The 15,070-nt window shown below is 35.3% G+C and overlaps 1 protein-coding gene across 1 annotated transcript in view; it reads left to right on the top strand.

The window, feature by feature from the left end:
• The window catches only part of BBS9 (Bardet-Biedl syndrome 9), a gene marked incomplete at its 3' end in the record, with an annotated part of 276,367 nt that overhangs the window by 36,498 nt on the left and 224,799 nt on the right, over nt 1-15,070 (top strand). Inside the window, exons 10-12 of the mRNA XM_080611280.1 lie at nt 8,390-8,571; nt 11,771-11,847; nt 13,505-13,558. Coding sequence (XP_080467406.1) covers nt 8,390-8,571; nt 11,771-11,847; nt 13,505-13,558 — 313 coding nt within the window. The remainder of the gene's footprint in view (nt 1-8,389; nt 8,572-11,770; nt 11,848-13,504; nt 13,559-15,070) is intronic.

Genomic DNA, 15,070 nt, shown 5'->3' with positions numbered 1-15,070 from the left:
AGGAAGTTTGTTTCTTCTGAATGTTTTTGAAGTTCACTAGTCTCAACTTTACTACCTGGTTTTGTTTGTGTACAGCCTTTGAGTTATACCTGGTAAGTCTGTGAAGGTTGCCGGACTTTTTTCTTTCAAACTGAAATAGACTGCAGAGTTCCTCAAATACCTCTCTTTCAAGTCAGTATTTCATAATATTAATAAAATTTCACAATATTCATAATATTTCATAAAATCCACAGTTTTGCTTGTTTGTGCCTTTAGCTATCCATCAAGAAATGAAGTCTGGTGATATCTGTATGGCAAAAAAATGTTGACTTCATGTGGATTTTATCAGCAAGCACAGTATTAAGAGTAAACCAGCTTCCTCTCAGGGTTCAGGGGGATGTGTTGTGGGAGATATTTCTTCCCTCTGATTTTAATCTACTGAGGACTCTTACTACTTAAGGCACCAATTTATCAATGAAGTTCTTGTTTAAATGAAGGGTATCCTCATCTTCAGCCACACTGGAACTGGATTAAAAATACCCAAAAGAAAAAACTTAACAAGCCACCTCTAGCGCTTGTCTAAAAGTATTTGGATGCTTTGCATACGTGGTGCCTCTTGCTTTTAGAATATGGAAACCAACTTTCTTTTGTCAGAATTTATATGTCCTACTGTATCTGTGAGCAGAAGAACTGTTCTTCATGGAAGAAAGATTCTTGAAGCAAATAACCCACAGAGTGACATATATGCCTTGTAAAATGTGAAGCTCCTTTGATTACAAGGGGTTGACAGGTATAGACAAGTTGGTGAAAGTTACTAGAATATTTGCTTTCAGTTTCATGTATTTGACAGATAAATATCATTTTACTTGGTAGTGGAACAGCATGTTATCTGAAGGGGAAGTATAAGGCAGCCTGGGAAGGTTTTTTTTTTTTTTGTGCAGAAGTAATATATCACCTTTAAAGAATAAGAATTTCTGAGTTTCTAAAAATATTAAATTTCCAGTACCCAGATTTTTTGCTTGAGCTAAGCTAGTAAATAGGTTTTCAGTATTTGAGATGGGGGAAAACCAGTTATTTTTTTGAACAGGAGTAACTGTTGAAAAGCCAGGAAATAAAAGTAGACTTTATATGTTCAAAATGGCAAGCAGGCCCACTTAGTAAGCTTTATCCATACTTGAGCTCTTTATGAACTTCAAGTCTGTCTAGGTTTATACTGAGGAATGATCCTGTAATTTTTTTGTTATCTTCTGCAAATAAAATAACAGCAGGCTTGACTGTAGGGGTCATGCTTGAACTTCTAACATCAGTGTTGTGAAACAGCAGCCATTAAGACAGTATCACATGGTAATATATTAATCAGCCATCTGTTAAAGCCAGCTACCCAAGGGCTATTGATGTTCATGTTTTGATTTACGCTGTTACTTGTTTGATTATGGATTCTACTGAATTAGAGACTCAAAGAAAGTAATAAATTTATTACTTTAATAAATAAAGTAATAAATTAGAGACTGTGTAGGCTGAGATGCAGGAAGCTTACTGAATCACTCCAAAGTTACTGACTTGATATGCTAGAGTAGTGTGCAATTTTCTTACTACTTGTAAGACAAAATGAAGTATTAAATAGGTCTAAAATTTGTTGGTTTTGTGTAAGTCCTTCTTCCTCTTGCAGAAATAATAAAGAAGCAGAGTGTATTTGACTAATGAAGGTACATAGTTAACATACTTGTAACTTCACGGCAGTTTATCTGAGTAAGTTTATATATAAAGTCTCTGATTTAGCCACCTGTCTCCAGGTTTAAATTGCTAGTGTTTAAATTCTTTGTTTTGACACAGATTTAATTCCCAGGTTTGAACTCTTAAGTAACACAACAGCATGATCAGTTTGGTTTAAATGAGGTACATGAGTCAAAAGATTGAAGTTCAGTATTCTGGTGGACAGTCATTGGTTGAAAATGTGCTTTATGAAGTTTTAGCTTCCAGTAGTTTTAAAAGAAATTTGAAATCTGCAATCAATTTGAAAGTGAGAAAATACTGGCCTGGTCCAAGTAGGACTTGAAATTTCAACTTCTCTGGCACAGAACCATGGTACATTGGGTGGTTAGATGAACACTGTGTAGCTGGGCTCTCCAAACAGTAGAAAGGTAACAGGAACTGAATTTATCTGGAAAAAATATCAAGAAATATTGTTGAATTAACTATATAAGCTATAAAAGTGCAATCACATACAGCGTAATAGTGGGTGGAGTTGAAATAAAACCCCTCTCTTTGAATTTTTTAGCTGTCCAAATGCTTGTTCTTCATTCCAGCTCATCTGTTATTCCTTATTAAAACTGACATCACCGCAGCTACCACAACTGTTAAAGAATCACCATATAAAAATGGCAAAACTTACATATAAACCCAGCAAAACTTAGCACTTGCTACACGTTTTTATGGAAAGAAAACTACAGGAATCAAACTTTATAGTTCGTTGAAAGATTTTTTCCTTTTTCTGTATAGTAGTACTTTACTAGAAGCGATGCCAGTTATGACACACCGTATGAACCCTTCAGTTATATACCTGTATATATATAAATTTTTATTTGAGTGTTCTGTAAGAATATTGCCTGATCTGAGAAGTTAAATGCAGAGAATTCTAGAATCTTTCTACTTAAGCGTAATTGCATTTTAAAGAGATGCTTTTAAGGAGGAAAAAAACCAGCACTTTTTTTAATCACTGAATTACCATTGGATTGTCAAGAGGTGGCAGTACAAAACATTACCCTTTTAAAGGTCTTTAAAGAGATAATTTTGATTATTAATATGTGTAGCTTAGCCACAAAGTATGAATACGATTGTATTTCTTTTACCTTAGTGGGATTCTGATCCTGCAAAAAGCATAGAAATGCCAAATACTGTGTCCAGCATATACAGTGATTAATGAGCGGGCTTTCTAGCAAGTTAGTTTCAGAAGGTATTTAATTGTATGATATTAAGCACGTGCCCATATTGCCAGTTTCCCTAATTTTATTGCATGTCACTGATCTGCTTTTTCACAAAGCATACTTTTTACAGTGATGGGTTTGTAAGTGTTTCAACTTACTTTAGAATAACACTTAAAATATTCCTAGCCTCGTGATTCTAGGAAGGGCCTTAAAGGTGAAAATTCTAACTGCTCAAGAGCAAGAAGGCAAGTAACTCCCCTTCTAGTATTTGAAATACAATACTTGCTTTTAAACAAATTGCATAGGTTTCTTTTTCCTGCTAACCTGCAGTTTCTCTGTGCTTGTTCATATTGTGACAGATCTGTAGTGCCTAATACTAGCTTGTATGAAGCCAACAGTTGAGAATAAGCTTTATCTAAAACTTATTGAAGTGTAGATGTTATCCGTATAGCACCTTACATCTCTTTATTGTTGGAAGCAGAGATGCTAGGGACCTCTCCAGCTTAGCTGGAGTGAAATGAACTCTAAACACTATCTTGAAGTGAGAGAAGAGAAGGTTTAGATGAAGGATAAATTTTGAGGCCCTCCAGATGCTATATTCATGATGCTGTAGCTGCTGTGTTGTATAGCCTTTGGAAGCTGCTCAGTGCTTGTCTGCCAGTGAGGGAGTCTGGCCTTGAAACAGCTTTTAGACTTCAGGCGAAAGAGGCCAAATGGAGAAATATGTACTTGATGCAGCTGAAGAGGGAGTGAAGCATGGAGACGTTTTAGGTGTCACACTTGGTCTTAATTTTTTTCTTAACGCTGACACTGGTACTGTCATAAAAGAAATCACAGAGTAATTTCTCGTTTCTTATTATTTGGAGCTTGGACTTAGGGGCTGCACTCTTATTTAAAGTTATAGGGTTTTATGAGTCCTCGCAATCATTTTCCATTTAGATAATGCCACTAGGTGTCTTAGGTATGGAACTATGATGATACGAAATGGAATGTGGAAGTTCTGAACTATTCCTTGAATATATTATGCTTCAGAGCTCTTTATAATTTTTTGCCTGAAGCAAGGTCATGTATTTCTGGAGGTCTGTATCAGCAATCTGAATACTTTGGTTTTATTCTATTTTGTGAGAAATACTGATTTTAATTTAAATCTGCATTTTTTTATAGCTGGCTACCTTATTTTTTAACAAAACCTTCACTGCTTTTGAAATAGCTTTGATTTTATATTTGAAACAACAAGAAACTAAGTTGGTTAATCCTTCAGACAAAAATTGATTTTTAGATGCAATATGTAGCAAGAGCTGAAATCTAGTGTCTAGCTTGCCTGTAGTATGTGTGCTCCCTCTCTGAAGGAACCACAAGATGATCAAAGAATCCCAGACTGGTTTGTGTTGGAAGGGACTTAAAGCTCCTCCAGTGCCAACCCCCTGCCACAGGCAGGGACACTTTCCACTAGAGCAGGTTGCTCCAAGCCCCATCCAGCCTGGCCTTGAACACTGCCAGGGATGGGGCAGCCACAGCTTCTCTGGGCACCCTGTGCCAGCGCCTCAGCACCCTCACAGGGAAGAACTTCTGCCTAAGAGCTCATCTCAATCTCCTCTCTCTCAGGTTAAAGCCATTCCTCTTGTCCTGTCCCTACAGGCCCTTGACCAAAGCCCCTCTCCAGGTTTCTTGTCGGCCCCTTTAAATATTGGCATACTGTTACAAGGTCTCCCTGGAGCTTTCTCCAGACTGAGGAAGCCCAACTCTTTCAGCCTGTCTCTATGGCAGAGGTCTCCAACCCTCATGGTGTCGTTCATGGATGTCAGTGTCTCTGCATACATCTTTTAATCTTTAGAGGGAATCTTAGCAGTTTAGCTGTCAAGCTATCATACTAACCCTATTTAAACCCCACGGCTTCATTTAATATGATACGGCAACTTCTGGGACTCGCCTTTGCCTAAGCTGTGCTCCTTGGCTGGTCCTCACCTGCCTTGTGCTGCCCCGCAGGTGGCAGTAGTGCTCTGGCAGCCAAGACCCTGACCCAAACTGCTGTAAATAGCGTGAAAATAGGCCTTTCCAACCCAAACCATTCTATGAGTCTATGATTTACTAGTTAATGATATTCAGTATCATTAGAGATTGTTAAACAGTTGTAACTGAACACTGTATTTGCATTATATGTTTACATTTCCTCTTCAAAGTGTGCAAATCGTGTTAAATACATAGTATAAATAACCTTAAAAGAATTTTAGTTTCTGAGAGCAAACAGATTATCTGTTATGATGTGTAATAGCAGAATGGTGAAATCTTACACATAGAAGTATTACTTTTGATGTAAATTTGAACAAAGGAGTTTTTTTAATAAGGGAGGGGTTTTCAAAGGAGCCTGAGGGTCTTCCACAGATACCCCAAACCAGTTAAAAATAGGGGCTAGCTGGCACTGAGGTTGTACCAGGTATACTTTAAATATCCAACTGAAGGTCTGGTTTTGGAGTTAGTGTTTAGTAAGAGTAAGATAAGCTTTTGACTTTTACTCCCACTAGTTCATGTTAGAAAACTCTTACAGTTTATTACTCCTAGTCTAATTTTCCTTGAGCATTTTGTCAAATAGTTCACACAGCTAAAATGACACTGAAATGGTAGTGAAACTTAGAACTATCTGGGTTTTCATAAGCACTAAACTGAAAAGTGCTATTTTCATTATGCTGTTGCATATAATTACTTCAGAAGATGATAAAATTGAGAGAGAAGTGTATTCAAAATGCTTGAGTACAGTTCAGGAATTATTTTCCTAATTTAGTAGTTTATAAATGATACATTATCAATAAGGCACTGAAAACAGCACTGCAGAGCATCTTGGTTTCTAAAATGATTGGTATGAGTAATACTAATTAAGACTACTTCTGAAATTGAGGTAGAAGTTTTATGTGCTATTATAAATATAAATAATTAAAGCTGTAAATTGTGTCAATAACCAGACCTTGTCCTGGGAGTTGTCCAAGGCTTAGCTTGTGTCATTCAAGTAGAACTTAGAATTACAGCTCCAACTTCTATGTCAGTTGAGTGATCAGTTTGGTATTATAGAACTGGAAACATGCAAAGCATTTTAATTTCTTCAAGAATTATATTGTGAGCAATTTGTTTAGTAAAAGAAGATCTACAAGAAGCATATGCTGTTATTATTACCCAGAATCCAATAAAAGATACTTTTTCAAATTATTACCATATGTGTGTAGGAGTTGCTTTGTGCTGTAGTTATTTTAGATACCAGAATAATTTGTTTCATACTTTGAGTTCCTCACTGTTAAAATGTCCCCTTAGATTTGCCATTACTTTGACTATTGTGTGAGATATAGTAAAAAAAATAAAGTAGTTTACAATAAAAGAAATGTAACAAGTAATTGGAATTCCAGATTCTGCACAAAATGTGCCAAATGAAGTAATGGTATTTGCAGGGATATTGCACGAGTGCAGTAGCTGTGGGGAAACTACTATAAAACTGTTAAATGCTCTCCCCTTCCCCCTGCTGTCTTTAAACATTGCTTTATTTTCCTCAAGCTTTTATAACAATCTTGACTGGCTGACAAACATTCCAACGGAGAAATTAATGTATTATAAATAATATATTGTAACTGGTTACCCATATTTTTCTTATTGCTTCTATTGATGTGCAAATTCATGGACGGCTTTAACAAAGAAAGATTACTGTAAAAGGCTTTTTTCTATTTGTATATGTTTTATGTTGCAGTCTTCTTGGGGCTCAGCAGAACAGTAGCTGAAGCAGAAACTTGTGATGCTGCTTTTTTAAACTGATGCTTTTATCTCTGAGCTACTGAAGACTGAAAGGATTTCATGACTAAGAGGAAAGTTGGTTGAAATGAGTTTGTTTTAAGATGGAGTTTTTGATTGTGTGTTCTGTAATGCTGACACACTCAGAAGAAAAGTGTAGTTTATATAGTTAAAATCACTTCCTTGATTTGAGTTGATTTCATGTGATAGACTGATTACCTGCAGATGACTGCCAACTTAAAGGTACATAGGAAGGACTGCATTTGCAAACCACTTTTGAATATATTATACTTCAGTAGGGTATCATCAAAGACTTATTGCGAAGTGCGTACCTGTATTTCTTCATGCTCTTTTAATTTACAGTCAGATGTCCTCATTGAATCTTTCTTTCACAGCTTAACAGATTCATAGCCTCAGGAAAGAAATTTTAAGGTGGTCCAAAGGCAGTGCTGGAGAACTTTAGAAATTGCCTTGTTTTCGGGTGTCAGTTTTCTTCAGTTGTGGAATAAGCTCATGGTGCACTTTCTCTTGTTTTCATTATTTGCTGCAACTAAATAGTAAAGTGTGGGACAGAGTATTCAGTAACTGGGTAACATCTGCTTCAACAGTATCCCTTTTCTAAAGACTTTGCTATGCCCTTTGCCAGCTTTCTTATAAAAATTAAGTTTTAGATTTAAGAATGGAATTTGAGCTATCTTTGCTTTATACGACAGTTGCATTTGATGCAAAGGCGGTGTCTGCTATAAGATATTCTAATTATGGAGTAAGAGCAAATTATTGGCATGAATATATTACCTCATGATTATGAAAATAAATAAAAGCTTTTGATTAAGAGTAAACATTTTAAAAAACTAAATTGAAAGTTCACATTCTCCTAACTTTTGCTGGTAACAACTATTTTACTCTACTGTTCAGTTCCTATTCTGTTTAGGGATTACTTTCAATGTAAACAAAATGTTGGCAATACTCCCTGTTGTCTTGTAATTTGTTAAATGCTTTCCCAAATTTTGGTTTGCATGGTATGGGGTCAGATGCACAAAGTAAGATTTCCGTAGGAGTAAGTTCAATGAAATACTGTTCCTTCAGCTGAAAAGGCACTGTAGTGTAGCTAATAAAGCACCCATTTGTATTGATCCAGAGGAATGAAAGGGAAATGTTTTGGATCCATGTGGCTTCCTTTCAGAGAGATACCATGGGGAAGAGCCAGCCAGAGTCCTACTGCTGTGTTCACTGTGAACATGTTTCATCCATTGTGATTTCTTCTAATGCATCCTTTCCCTTTCCTTCCCTTACTTGGTGTTCTATTTTGCTAATTCCTCTTCCTGCATACTGACCTCAGTCTCAGTACTTCTGAAAACTTAAGAAGTTGTGAATGGAAAAGGTTACAACTGTACTGTCTACTCGGCTTGTTTGTTCTGATCCTTTCCTTTACCTGTCTTTGTTATACAGATTCTGAGAAATTTGTATTATGTTTTAGTCATCTGTCTAGCACAGATTGGTTCTTAGGTGTGATTGCAATAAATAGGAGTAATATTAGTAAAAACATCTGAATTGAAGAATGAGTGTTGTTATTTTCTTTTTGTCAAAGAATCTCATTAAAACCAGGAAGTTCTATTATATTTGTAGATGGAACAGTAGAAGCAGCATAAATTCAATGTTACTGCTTCTGTGATTCTTTCCAGTTTCTTAATGAGCTTTCTTTGTTTTTATTCATGCAGAGATTTGAAGGGTGTTGTAGTCACTCTGAGTGATACTGGGCATCTTCAGTGTTCCTACCTTGGAACTGATCCTTCACTCTTCCAGGCTCCTAGGGTTGAATCTAGGGAACTAAACCAGGAAGAGTTTGATGCTGAAATGAAAGAGCTTCAGAAGATCATCAAGGAGGCCACAAAAACACAAGGTATATTTTATATGTGCTTTTAACCACCTGACTTTACTTATAGCACTTTGAAGTATTTTGTTTCATTTTCATCCCATAACACATTTCTGTAGGAAATGTAATATTTAATAAAGTTTAAGTTTTAATTAAAAATATACAAACAAAATCCTAGACTGTCAGGCCCTTGGATACAGAGTTTATTCTTTGTGGTTTTATAATGCCTGTTGGAACTTTCAAGATAACTCATGTCAGGTTGCAGATAGTTGTCACTAGTGCAGGGGTTCAGAGAAGAAAATGACAGTGCATGTATTACCCAAAGGCAAGAAAACTTAAGGAATTTCACAGTAACAGTCTGATATAGTTAGGCTTCAGAGAGAGTAATAGTATTGCCAAATTGTGTTTTATTATTACAAATGGCTTTTTAAGTCGTGCAACGAACAAAGGATTATTTTTGTTAAAGAAACTTTTCTGTTGTTTTAAATTGTCTCAAAAGGAGTTGTCTTAGAAGAACATAGACATCAAAACCCAGATGATTATAAATTCTGGAATTTGCATACACTGCTATGTATTGCATTGATTTTGTTCAAGTAAGGGCACATAATTTCTGCAGAGATCCTTCAAAGTTAGTGTTTTCGTAACTGAGCATTTAAACAGTGTGTCTGACTTGTACAGGGATTGAGAAGCATATGTTTTTACACGAAACTATGGAAAAATCTTAGACTAATAGAAAGAACCGATTAAAATCTCTTCCAGGTTATAGTTAGCATGTTCTTAAATTGTATTAAAGATATAGTCGTGCCTTTTTTGTTTGAAAAAGAGAGTGATAAAGCTCCCTAGAAAATAAGAAATTATTTATCTGCAGGTGTGAGCTTTATTCTACAACTTAAAGATTTCTTTTTTGTAACTGCCTATAACTTTGTCCATTATTGTGACAGACTAATGTCAGATTTTCAGTTTTACAAATCCAGTAATTGTATTTTTAAGCATATAGATGTGAGTAGATTCCACTGATTTTTACCATGGCTGCTCTTTATGAATATTTGATATTTTTTTTCTGGCTTTCATAACCAATGGAAAGAAAGCATGATGGAATAATAAATCTACTTGAAGTGAATCAACTTCTGTTTGTTTGTTTTAACATATTGTGTGGAAGATCCAGAGAGAGAGTAAGGAAATATAGAGCTGTCCTTTATAACTTCTTTAATAGCTGTCATAGTATAATTGACAAGTTTATTGGGAATATTGTTGGTCTTTTTATAATTCTCTCTTCCTATTAGTTTTTTTTTTTTTCCTTCTTCAGTCTTTCTAATCTGATCTAAGGTGTTACAGTGGTGATTTCAGGTGGGTTTTTATGAATGCTCTTTTTGTTGTGGAGAGATGCTCTAATGATGCATTTGGCTTTAACCGGATATAAAACTTGCGAGAGCATTTTTACAACAAAACCTTTTACTTAAGAATGCCTTTCAGTTTCAGATGTTTTGGCTTTGGTTCATTTTGGCTTATTACTTAGAACTTTAGTGAAGTCTTAAAATAACTGCTAATCATGTCTGGTTGAATACAAAACACTTCTGAACATTGGTCGCCATGAAGATACTCCTAAGCATGATCTTTAAAATGAGCCATTGACTCTTCTGTCTTTTGGAATCATGTTTTTGCAGTAAGAGCTGGTGTTGTTTTGAAAATATCTATCCTTATATGGATTTTTTTTTTTTTAATTTCATTTTTACTTCCAAACATGGAGACTACTTAGAATTAAGGGATCATATTAAAAATAAATAAAAAACCCCCAAACTCCAAACCCCTCCAAAACTGACCAGAGTAGTTATTCCTAAATGCCATGTATTTCTGTCCAGTGCTGACCCTTAAACTGTTGAACTTCAGCTGTTTTATACATGTTGAGGAGTAAGGTTTTACATTATACACTGAAGTATTTTATAAACTTAATTAATATGCTAACTACACAAATTAATGTTACTTGCATCAGTTTGGATGCTGTGATTGAGCTGAGTCAGAAAACCCATGTTTAACAAAAAGTTGATGCTTACATTGAATCAGCCACATTGGAAAACACCTTCCATTCCTGGCAGTGTTCAAGGCCAGGTTGGATGGGGCTTGGAGCAACCTGCTCTAGTGGAAGGTGTCCCTGCCCATGGCAGGGAACTGGACCTGGATGAGCTTTAAGGTCCCTTCCAACTCAAACTGGTCTCTGATTCTATGAAGTTGCTTCATAGTTTGCTTGAAGAAGCAACTTGAAGAGAAATGTTTAAGAAGGGATAGAAAAGGAAGATGTTGTCTTATCTGTACAAGTGGAATGGATTGTGCCTATTCATGTGTAATTGACAGAACCTGTTGTTTTTGAATGTGCTGGTGCTCTCAATTATTCAGTTAGTATGCTAATTTCCCCTTTACATTAAGTCTTTACTGTTTGTTACTTCAGGAACTATATATTTCCTGTTTGGGTTTTTCTTTTTCCAATACATTTAGTGTTAAAAAGAAAAGTGCTTTTCAGAAGAATGCAAATACCTTAGAGCTGGACTTCCGGACTCTGAAGAGGAGAGTCTGGAATTCCTCATGGTATTTAAGTGCCTAGCTTTTAATCCTTGCAACTTTTTTTTATATATGTGAATCTGCATAAGGTTTTATATCATGGATATAAATTTGTTCATAGCATTCTTTGCCTTTTATGTTGAGTCCTGGAAATCATCAGGTAATATATTATAAGCAAACCCCATATAACGTTCTGTATGTGAAAACTTCCATATACCTTCTTACACAGAGGAATTCCTACAACCTATTAGGCACTGACTCTTTCTGTGTCTAATGTGTTGATTATCAAATTATATAGATGGAAGTGCCATAACATGTGCAGTGTGCATTTCGGAGATAGTTGTTTGTTAGAGGTGTATTAATATAAGAGTGTGAAGACAGAAGTTTACAAATTCCTTACAGTCTCTGAAGATCATGGATAGTAGGTGTAAAATCTTGTTACACATTGCACCTAAATCCTTTTTCTGTAAAGAAATCAGAAATCAGATATGAGATCCAGGTTTTAGCTTTAAGGAAGAAATGTCTTTGGTCTAAATCATATGCGTTATTATACTTTTCCTTTACACTCGTAGGTGTATTGACATAAATCTGAAACTTGATGCTGTTCTTTTTAGAAACATAGCTGTGTGTTTGTTAAAGGAGAGCTGATTCGGTTTTTCCTTTTTTTTTGCAGATATTTTGCCCAAATCTGAAAAAAACAGAGATGTAATTGTCACAGCAGAAGTTTCACCCAGTTTGGATGTGGAATCTGTATGTACCTGTAGAAAAAGGAAATTACTTTGAAAACATGGATTTCACACATGAGTAGATGGTGGTTGATCATGGATAGTGATTACTATGTATTTATGTTTGTGGGACTGAGCTTCTGCCTAGCCCTCAGTTTCCATCAATCAAAGTGCACTTTTGTTAATGATTTTAACTAGAATTATTAAAATTATTTAGTATCTTCTGTATCTTTAGATTCCTGGCTAAACAAATGTCAGTGACCAAGAACTTGGGTTCTCAAGTAACTCTGTAGTGGTGAGAATTTGTAATGGTGAGTAGTTAATAATATGAGGGGAAACAGCAGAGGTGTGGATCATCCTGTGGGTCTTTTAAAGACAGAATGCATGAACCACTCAAAGATGCATTGTAAGAAGTAATCTTTTTCTTGTCAAGGCATCATTCAGTGTTCTCTAGCATTGTAACCTAATTAGTTTATTCATCTTGTAAACATACATAGTTTATAAAAATTCAAATTAAGATTCAGGAGAGCTTATATTCTTTCTTAAAACTTTTCCCATTAACATTTCAGAACGTACTTATTGCACTAGAACATCTGTAATAAGTAGTTTCTGGCCACTGATTTCTGCAAAAATTATTTTCAGGGCTATTTACTGTTTAAAAAATACACAAGAAGCTGCTTTTTAATACACTCATATATATATATTTGATATATTTATTTAGACTCTGTTTATTACTACTGCCACCTCTACTGCTATTTGATAAGGGGACCTCTTTATAGTATGTGCTAGTGTCCTAGCAGTTCTGTATAGAAGAAAGGACAATGCCATGGTCATGGCTAGCTTCAGTGATCTCACAACACTTAGAACTGTTAGGTCCACAGGATGTTCTAATGCTGCTGTGCTCATCCTTCCAGATGTTTCATGTATAAGTAACTCAATATAGCAGTTAAACCACAGCCTTTATTTCCCAAGGTTGTCCATATATTTTAGTTACCTGTGTGGTAGCGTTTTTCTGGGTGTTCCTTCAGTAACCATTTAGAAAGGGAAAATCTGATAAGATACTTCATGGGGAAGGATCAATACAGCAAACGTGGGAACAATGTTAGGTCTTCTGCTGCAATCTTGGAAACTACAGTCTTGTAGATACTACTTCTCCACATGTGGAAAGATTGAAATTGTACTGCATGCATGAGTAGCAAGATGCCTACTATAATTTTCTTCTGAAGCTAAAAATGTATTTCTGATTATAAGATAATGTGTGATGATTTTATAGCACATACTCTGATGCATATGTAATATATTGGCAGATTGGAAGTCACCTTTCCCTACTGAATAACAGAAGGTATTTCCAGAATTTAAATAAATATGTAGTGGAAAGTAGTATGCCAAACAAAACGTTTTCAGATATTCATATATATATCAGTGTATTAGCTCCTTATATACATAACATTCATGACCTTCTGCTATCCTTTCTGCAGGCAATTTCAGACAGAGGCTTTACATTTTCACAAGGAACTCGGAAATGTATTTTGTGTATTTTAAACTGTCATAGGAATGATAATTCCTTTACTGTTAATTCCCTGTTTACCAAGTTGATGGTAGGAAGGTAATATTGCATTCATTGTGTTCACTTATTCATGTGTAATATTGAATTTACTCTGTTTTCATCTTTTTCTTCACAGCAAGCCATTGACAGTGAGGTAAAAGCAGAGGCAGTGCCATCAGTCACAGTGAAGGTACTGTGCCTAACTCAAACAGTAGCATTCACATAGTGGTGACAAATTTTAACAAACCTGTCACTGTATTTCACTTAGATCATGAAAATGAGTAAAACCTGAAAGGCAGAATATACTTAATTCCTTTTCTCCATAGTATGGCAAGGTGTCGTTCCAGTAAGCCTTCTGCTGAAGTCAGAAAGTGATTGGAGTTTTGTCTTTGATAGGCTTATCAAGAAAGAGACACAAAGACATTATTAGGATGGAATGAAGTTATTTATGGTTATAATTTTTCCACTGATTTTCAAAGACAATAAATAATTTTTCCAACACTTCTTGAAGGCAGTAAATATTTGCTTACTCTCAGTGTGAAGGTTGTTATCTTTTTAGATGTCAATAAACAAAATTAGACTTCCTTTTTTAAAAAGCCTTTCATAGCTTTTGCTAGTGAACAAGAAAAATGCTAGGAAGATCTAATTTGAAAATTGAAATCACTGCAGTCCTCTGTGAGAGCTGCTGCCTGTAACTGGTACTAAAAAAGAGTGACTGTGTGTGTGCCTGTGCGTTCATGTGTGCAGGTGTATTTTCTCCTCAGTATTGTCTAAAAAAAGATCATGATTTTTATTTCTGTTTGAGAGGATCTTCTAGGAATATCAGTTGAGCCTTATTTTTGAGAACCTTTCAAATTCTTCCTCTCTCTTGAGTAAAAAGTTCAGAGGGTAACTGGACTATTTATTGAACCAGCCTCCCTTAGACTAGTGTGATTTAGCTGTATTTGGTCTAACACATTTCTCTGCGTTTTTAAATGCTAAAATGATACAGGATAATCTGAAGGTCTGTTGCAGCCCAGATGCATTTTTATACCAAATAAATGTTGATGTTGATCCTATTAAAGTAGTCAAACTTGCTAACACTAGGGTGGTTTTATAGCTAATAATATTTTCCTAAACTTAACCTTGCTGCAGAGAACTTGTTAGACCAGCAGTACAAAACAGATGATAATAGATAGCAGATAGGGTCTGTGTACATGCGGACCACATTCAGATCTCAATCACAGTTATGCTTTTTTTAGATCTGAGTTAAGGACATTCTTTTGGTATCTGTTGGTTTTGCAAAGAAATAACTGCCCTCAGTAAAAGCACCAAGAGCTACTCCAGGTTTATGGTTAGGTCAGCTCTCATAATCTAGAGTTGTAGTTGTGCTGGGTATCCTGTATATAGAATATGAGAATTTGTTTGCAGTAAAACATCAAATAGAACTTGACTCCAAAATTATTCAGGAAATTGTGTATTTCTCTTTGCACTTAAAGGAAATAATTTCTTTGGTTAGCTTGGTTTTTATTCTTTTTGGTCTTTTTTACTGTAGTCATCTGAAAGAGGCAACATGTTATTTTTATTCACATTAGAACAAATGCACATGGCACTTTGAAATCTTAAGATTTTAATGAACACTTTAGCATTGGTTTGTCTTGGGTTGGCATTACAAAGAACATGAGAAATCCCTTCAGGTTTTTGTAGCCTTTCAAGTTATTGT

This window comes from Psittacula echo (genome assembly GCF_963264785.1).
Source record: "Psittacula echo genome assembly, chromosome: 2".
Classification (NCBI taxonomy): Eukaryota; Metazoa; Chordata; class Aves; order Psittaciformes; family Psittacidae; genus Psittacula; species Psittacula echo.
The sequence above is the reverse complement of the archived record's forward strand: the minus strand, read 5'-3'. Positions and strand labels throughout refer to the sequence as shown.